Genomic DNA, 7500 nt, shown 5'->3' on the forward strand with positions numbered 1-7500 from the left:
TCATTATTATCATCATTATTATCATTATTATCATCATTACTATCATAATAATGATGATAATAATGATGATAGTAATGATGATAATAATGATGATAATGATGATGATAATGATGATGATAATAATGATAGTAATGATGATAATAATGATGATAATGATGATAATGATGATGATAATGATGATGATAATGATGATAATAATGATGATAATAATCATCATTATCATCATTATTATCATCATTATTATCATTATCATTATCATTATTTTCTTATCACCATAGTTATTATGTTTTATTATCTTATAGCTATCAATATTATCATTAATAATGATGATAATGATGATTATTATCATCATTATTATCATCATTATCATCATTGTTATCATCAATATCATTATTATCATCATTATCATCATTATTATCATCATTATTATCATAATTATCATCATTATTATGATGATAATAATGATAATAATGATGATTATTATCATCATAATTATCATCATTATTATCATCTTCATCATAATAATGATGATAATAATGATAATAATAACGATAATAAAGATGATAATAATGATGATAATAATGATAATAATCATCATTATCGTCATTATCATCATTATTATCATCATTATTATCATCATAATAATGATAATAATAATGATGATAATAATGATGATAATGATGATAATGATGATAATAATGATAATAATCATCATTATTATCATCATTATTATCATTATAATAATGATGATAAAGATGATTATTATCATCATTATTATCATCATTATTATCATCATAATAATGATGATAATAATGATGATAATAATGATGACAATAATCATCTTTATCATCATTATCATCATCATTATTATCATTATTATCATCATTATTATCATTATAATTATCATTATCCTCATCCTCATTATTATTGTTGTTTTTATCATTAGCAGTATCATCAACATTAATTAGTTATTATTTATCAGTGTTATTAATATTATTATAGTCATGATTATCACGATTATAATTATCATTATCATATTAATTTTATTATCATTATAATTATTATCATCACTGTTGTTTTTATTATCATTATTTTTTTCTTATCATCTTCCTTTTATCATTATTATCATTATTACTATTGTTATCATTATCTTTGTCGTTAATATCACTGCTGTTGTTAATGTCACTCTCCTTTCTGTCACCATCATAATTTTACAGTCATTATCCTTATCATCATTATTATATTTTTATGGTTATCATTAACATCATGATTTGTTATCTTTTTCATTATCATTATGACTGTCATTTTCATTACTATTTCGCTTATCCTTATCCTTACAATTACCGTAGCCGTTATCATTATCATACATATTATTATCATCGTCATAATCCTTGTCATCATCATCTGTTTCATCCATTTTAAAATCTTTGCTAAAGTAGGTTTTTCCTTGCATTTCCATATTCTATATTTCATTCTAAAAGCCAAATCTTAATTTCTATATATTATAGTCACATACCTTTGATTGTTCTATTATGATTATAGTCATATACTTTTCCCTTTTTGATATAGATTGCAACGCTACCACTAAATTTCATAAAACACATCCAACAAACAGAAACAACGGCAACAACAATAACAACAAGAAAAACACCACCACCAACAAAATACTTTCTCGTACCTTAGCCGTCTCGATCTCCTGCTTGAGGAGCTGAAGCAAGTGCGGCAGACAGATGGTGTATTCCGCCTGGATGATCGGCCGCTCGAGGATGCTTCCAAGCAGTTCAACCACCTGCCATTGTAAGTGCATGGGAGGGTTAATGTTTATATATTTGCATGCATTACCCCTTAAATATTAACTGGAATAGATATGTGAAACACCCTTCGTCTATAGTAGCATTTCCAAGTCCGATTACTTCTGACTCGGGAACCAGTTTACCCTTCGCAACCAACGACCCAACAAAGCAACACGAAACCTCAGCCTCAGCCGCCCTTCCGCGCACCTTGAAGTAGGCCTCGGGACTCTGGCTTTCCTGGAGGGCGTGGTTCACGATGAGGCTGAGGCGCTGCTCGAGCTCCGTCACCTTCTTCTTGAACTGGCGGTGGCTCTCGTCGAAGTCGGCCTCGGCGGGGTCCAGGCAGTCGTAGGTGCGGATGGAGAAGGCGGTGTAGGCCTCGTTAAACTCGCTGAGGGCGGCCGGAAGGAGTGTGCTCAGTGTTAAGGGCTTTGCTTTGTTCATTAAATAATAAAGTTGACAGCTTTTTGTATATATTTGTCTGTTCCTCAAAGACATGGCGGAACAAATGAAAACTGGTATGACGTACCTGTATACGGCAGACACACTAGCCCCCAGAACCTTGCCTTTAGGTCCGCCGAATTCCACTTTCTCGATCTTGAGGAATTCTTTGGCAATGTCAAATATTTCCTGTGATGAAAAGAGAAATGAAACCAATAATAGTTCACTTGATATAACAAAGAAAGTTGCAACGGTATATTACCCACTTTTACGCAGTAATAAAAACCTTGATGTTAGCGAGACGGGAGAGAAACTGGTCCATCCGGGCAAAGGCGTGGGTGCGCTCGTCTTCGGGGAAGTACGTGTCCACCCTCGCTCGATGCTCCTCGAAGCTGTCTCTGAGGAGGCGAGGGTCGAGGGAAACGTATTTATAATTTGACAATATGAGTGACTAAGTTGGATAGCCCAGGGCCATGGATAAAACTAGCAGGTATTGGATCTGTAAGAATAAACTTTGAACATATGTAATACCGTACCTGAAGGTTTTGAATACGGAAACGCAGGTGTTGATCTTCTGTAGAGGCTCCGTAGTCTCAGCCTGAAATCCTATCGTTCCTATGAAGGCTCTTCCCTGCGAAAAAATACGTCTTTTCTCAATGAATGACTCCTTTTCTTTTCCCCTTCTCTGTTATTACATATTCATTGAAAACCTCTAATGAGCTAATCTTTGCAGCCTAAAGTATCTTTCTCCCTGTCTAGTTACCATACAATCTATCCGCCTCCAGAAGACCCCTCCCCCCCCTGCTTCCCTCCCTCACCATGCCGATGAGGAGGTTGGTGATCTCCCTGAAGAGCGTGACGATGCGGTCCGGCTTGCGGTAGTCAGGGCAGTGCGCCCACAGGAGGCAGATGCAGTGCACGAGCGGTGGGATGAGCGGCGGCGCCTCCTGGAACTCCATCGATTCCATCTCCTCCAGCATGGGCTTCAGGGGCGTCAGGTGGATCATGATATCGCGTGCCTCGTGCACGGCTGATGAAGGAAGGGACTCGGTGAGCGGGAGCGGTTTTCTTGCTTTCGGTTATGTTCAAAATTTAATTTTGAAAATATACAATCATCAACGTACAAATACTCACATATGTTAGTTTGAAAATGTTAATTTCTCTAGAAACACGCACATTCACACGGCGAACACACACGAACACACATACACGACCTTATTCACGATATATTACCCATGTTAACGTCTGCACACATCTTGACAAAGGCTGGATAGTAAGCTGATTCTGTCACCTCTAAGATATTGGACATCATCATAACCTTGAAAGACAGGTGTTAAGTTACGACTAGTTTGTTTTCTTGCTCATGAATCGAAAGTTCAATGCTTTTTAAGCCAGACACAGTCATTGATTTCGAAGTTTGCATGTTATCTAACTCTGCAAATGACTATGCCATTAAACCTTCTTATCTTTGAGTTGCCTTGCGATATGGCTGAAGTTCTCTCGCCGTTTGCTCCAGAAGGTGATCTCCTCGAGCGGTGTCGGGAAGTGGTCGGGACTGGCCAGGTCGTCCGTGTCCTGGTTGAGCACCTCGTCCACTTGGTGCACCCACTTGATCACCACGCCCTCGATGGCGCTCTTCAGCTGCGAGTCGGTCATCTCACCTCTGGAACACGATAGTATCTTGGGTTTGTAAAGATCACTTCAAATGAACAGATTACTCGAAAATGCAAAGGTGAAGGTTTTCGAACACAATACCCACGTTTCCAGTGCATGTCTCTCTGCCTTTTCGAGAGCATCCATGCCAAAGGGCAGCGGCAGAAGCGTCTGTCCTCGCAGTTGTCCCCACATGCGATACACAGTACCCCTGAGAGAGTAGAGCTGGCGGGACACGTCCTCTTTGACCATGTCCGGCCATCCCTCTCGGTTGCCGGGGTTCTCCAGCAGAGGGATGAACACCTGTCGTGGGAAGTGTGTAAATATAACCAGAAATTCGGAGTGTTTCTGTGGATGTCAAGAGAACGTTTTAAGAATTATACAATATATCCGTAAATCACAAAATAGTAAATGATTTACCTCCTCAATGAGCGTGGAGAGCTGGCCAAAGGCTGCGGCGAAATGTCTCCAAAAATAACATGCTCGCGCACATTGCTGCTGTCCTCCTCGCGAACGAGAGGGACGTCACTCGTTTTGAGATAATAAACTCCCTTTGTTCTCAAGCCAGCTGGAACGTCGCTGGAGGATACTAGCTGGTTGGACAAGTTTTGCCTTCAGTTCACGCGGTTTTACATTTAAGATTCAACGATAGAAAAAGGAGAATGCGTTTTCCTTCAAGAGTATTATATATATATATATATATATATATATATATATATATATATATATATTTATATCTATAATAGTGGACGAATTTTGATACTAGTTTTGCTAATTTTGTTGATACAGTGTAAGTATATTTTTTTCTGTAAATATTAAAGTAGCGTTGTTGATAAATATCCTATCATTATCTTCCCAAAATCCCAGCACTTGCAAACAAACTAGTGATTTATCTCTACCCGCTTCAGCATAAACTCATAAACGCAAATACTCACCACTAGCATTCTCATGCAACACTTTTTTGCTTTTTAATAACACAATCTCTTATCCGAAGAACCCATGACTGAAGTCTAAGTTACCTTCATAAGAAACAAGAGGTGGAGTTTGCCTCCCCTCTTTCAACCAGAGGCCTACACCCCCTTTCATCTTTTCCATTCCCATCGGAACACGTATCCCTCTACTTGCCCTTAAACTCTAAACTAATAAAGTTGATTTACCTGTTCAGCATTGCCGTCGAGGAAATCCAAGATCGTGGACCTTGTCTCTTCATTGTGCATCGCCTTCGTCCAGCGATCAGCCTTCAGCCTCAGGGTCTTGTTGGTGTACTCGCCCAGGACGTCCCAGTTCTCGCGTTCTCCTTCCGGTGCCGCCATGCTCTCTTCTCGGTGCTGAGAGGGTCTGTAAAGGGAAAGGGCGGGCTTGCCAAACAGATGAACAGATAAAGAGAGAGCACGAGTGTGTGTGTGTGTGTGTGTGTGTGTGTGTGTGTGTGTGTGTGTGTGTGTGTGTGTGTGTGTGTGCAATAAAAAAATAGGGTGTTTCAATAATTGTCGATTTTCTGAAATTTGCTCGAATCCCGGGGGCAGGTTAAGAAATAGGCGCCTATGAATTTTCTGAGTTTGGAAATGTATTTTTTATTAAAATTAAAGAATATCTCGCACTCTCTGTTTTCAATTGAAAGTTTTGATAAAATTATGATTTAGACACCGCTTCGAACGCCAAATAACGCCTCGTTTTCTGTTGCCGGTATAAGTATTTTATTTTTAAAATACCTCAATATTATACTTTTCTTTAATATTTTTGCATAAAAATTATTTCTATTATAAATTAATATTATATAAAGTTCTGTAATTACCTTAAGACTAATTTTTCAATTAGTAGGCTTGACTTCTCTTTACTTTGTGTTCCCTCCCACCGAATCGGGCTTGGGTCGCCGAGAGCATGCTTTGGCTCTCGGACTTCTCAATTCGCTCTAATGATTTGAAGTAACATATTCTATTTAACAAGAGGCTATAAAAGGAAAGGATTCTAGTAATGATTTTATTTGAAACATTATATATTGCATACAATATAATTTTCATTCAATTCTTTTGTTTACATTGCCATATCTCCGACTGCGCCGTTCTCTAGTTTCTGTTACAACAACAATTCTGTTTATGTCTTCAGTATGCAAAGTATGCAAACTTCATATCTGTGGTCAGATGACGGAAAAAGGGCGAACAAAACACTCTCTCACAAAAACCCTTGTTGGGAAATGAAATCTTTCACACTCAGATTACACAGTTTTTCTGCAGTGAAATTGTGCTTCTCCTTATTTTTAAATAGGGCTGGTGTGTATGGCCATTTTTCACGAATTCCTCTTTTCAAGATCTTTGCAACTTCATCGACGTAATCATGATCAACAGCCAAGGGAAGAAGTGTACCATCTGCATTATACAGATGTCTGTTGATGGACGAGAAGTAGCTGCTAGGAAAGCCAAGTTCACAGCCAATCCTGGCATACCTCCTTGAAGTTTCAATAGTAGTTCTGAAAAGAGTCATTCCATTGCTGTTCACAGCAGAACGCCAGCACATGAAATTAACTTTTGCAAAATCCAAAATACTTCTGATTGTTCTTGGATTTTTTTTCAGTGCTTTCAGACACTTTATGGTGTTGTTCTTTATTCCAGTCTTGGATTTATTGGGCAAATCATCATCACAAACTCCTTCCAGCTTGGTCAATATGGTGTCAATGGTCAGGCAGATGTGTAGGAGGGAACAACAAAATCCCAGCCACCTGACACCAACTGGCACAAATCTCCTGGCGACTTCTTCTCTAGTGAAAGAAACTTTTGATATTAATCTACAGTATTGCTTCTGAATGTCAGTTGTATGTTGCATAATATCATCAACATCAGTAACAGGTTGAAAATCTGCAGGCCAGCTATAGCTGTTTGGGGAATCCACCCAAAAATCAATGACATCATCAAGTGCTCTCATATTAAAACATATTGTCATCAAGTGATGTGACACTTGCTGGGGCTTCCATTTCGTAATCTCGGGCTTCGAATACTTCTAGATTCAGACTATTCAGCGCTTCTTTTGCTATACACTCTTGCGAGTGTATGCGGCACATGACTATCAGTGGGGCTGAGTTTGTGATGTTTTGATACCACAAACAGGCGCCCCCCTTCCTTTCTGTTCCTGAATTGACGCTAGTAGTGTCGGAGACAAGAGCGATGACATCTTTGTGACTGACGGGAAGTGCTGCTAGTCGATCACCAAGTCCTTCACCTGAAACGAAATACAGATCACTATTTTTGTCAAGAAAATAACAGAGGCATAAATTTATCAGAATCTCCATTAAAGACAAATAGATTTCGATAATTACCTGTTGCGTGGCTTTTAAACTCTAGTATTTCCAGTGGCATTGTCTTCACTGAATCATCTGAAGACAATGATGACATGAGAACAGCTTCCTTCGTATCTTTTCCATCAAACTGAAGAACTAGAGTTTTACTCTCCTCATTTACCTGATCTAAATGTGTATCTCGCATGTTAACTGTCACCGATTTCATGTATCGGTGAATTGTTGTGTCAGAGGGGATCTGACTCAGTGGGATGCCTGTTGTCCTAGCATAAGCAGCAAAGATCTCTTGAACGGCTTCACACTAGACATTGTATCTAATTACCG

General features: G+C 38.4%; 1 protein-coding gene across 1 annotated transcript in view; it reads right to left on the reverse strand.

Moving 5' to 3' along the window:
* Positions 1–7500, reverse strand: part of LOC125025531 (dynein beta chain, ciliary-like) — a 54487-nt gene that overhangs the window by 46851 nt on the left and 136 nt on the right. The window contains 15 exon segments of the mRNA XM_047613551.1: positions 1679–1789; positions 1914–2184; positions 2323–2423; positions 2521–2632; positions 2771–2865; positions 3053–3306; positions 3468–3552; positions 3693–3897; positions 3994–4190; positions 4308–4333; positions 4336–4480; positions 5045–5225; positions 6815–7100; positions 7198–7414; positions 7499–7500. The exon segment at positions 7499–7500 is cut by the window's right edge and continues 136 nt beyond it. Coding sequence (XP_047469507.1) covers positions 1679–1789; positions 1914–2184; positions 2323–2423; positions 2521–2632; positions 2771–2865; positions 3053–3306; positions 3468–3552; positions 3693–3897; positions 3994–4190; positions 4308–4333; positions 4336–4480; positions 5045–5225; positions 6815–7100; positions 7198–7414; positions 7499–7500 — 2288 coding nt within the window.

Source organism: Penaeus chinensis, chromosome 5 (assembly GCF_019202785.1).
Source record: "Penaeus chinensis breed Huanghai No. 1 chromosome 5, ASM1920278v2, whole genome shotgun sequence".
NCBI classification, from domain to species: Eukaryota; Metazoa; Arthropoda; class Malacostraca; order Decapoda; family Penaeidae; genus Penaeus; species Penaeus chinensis.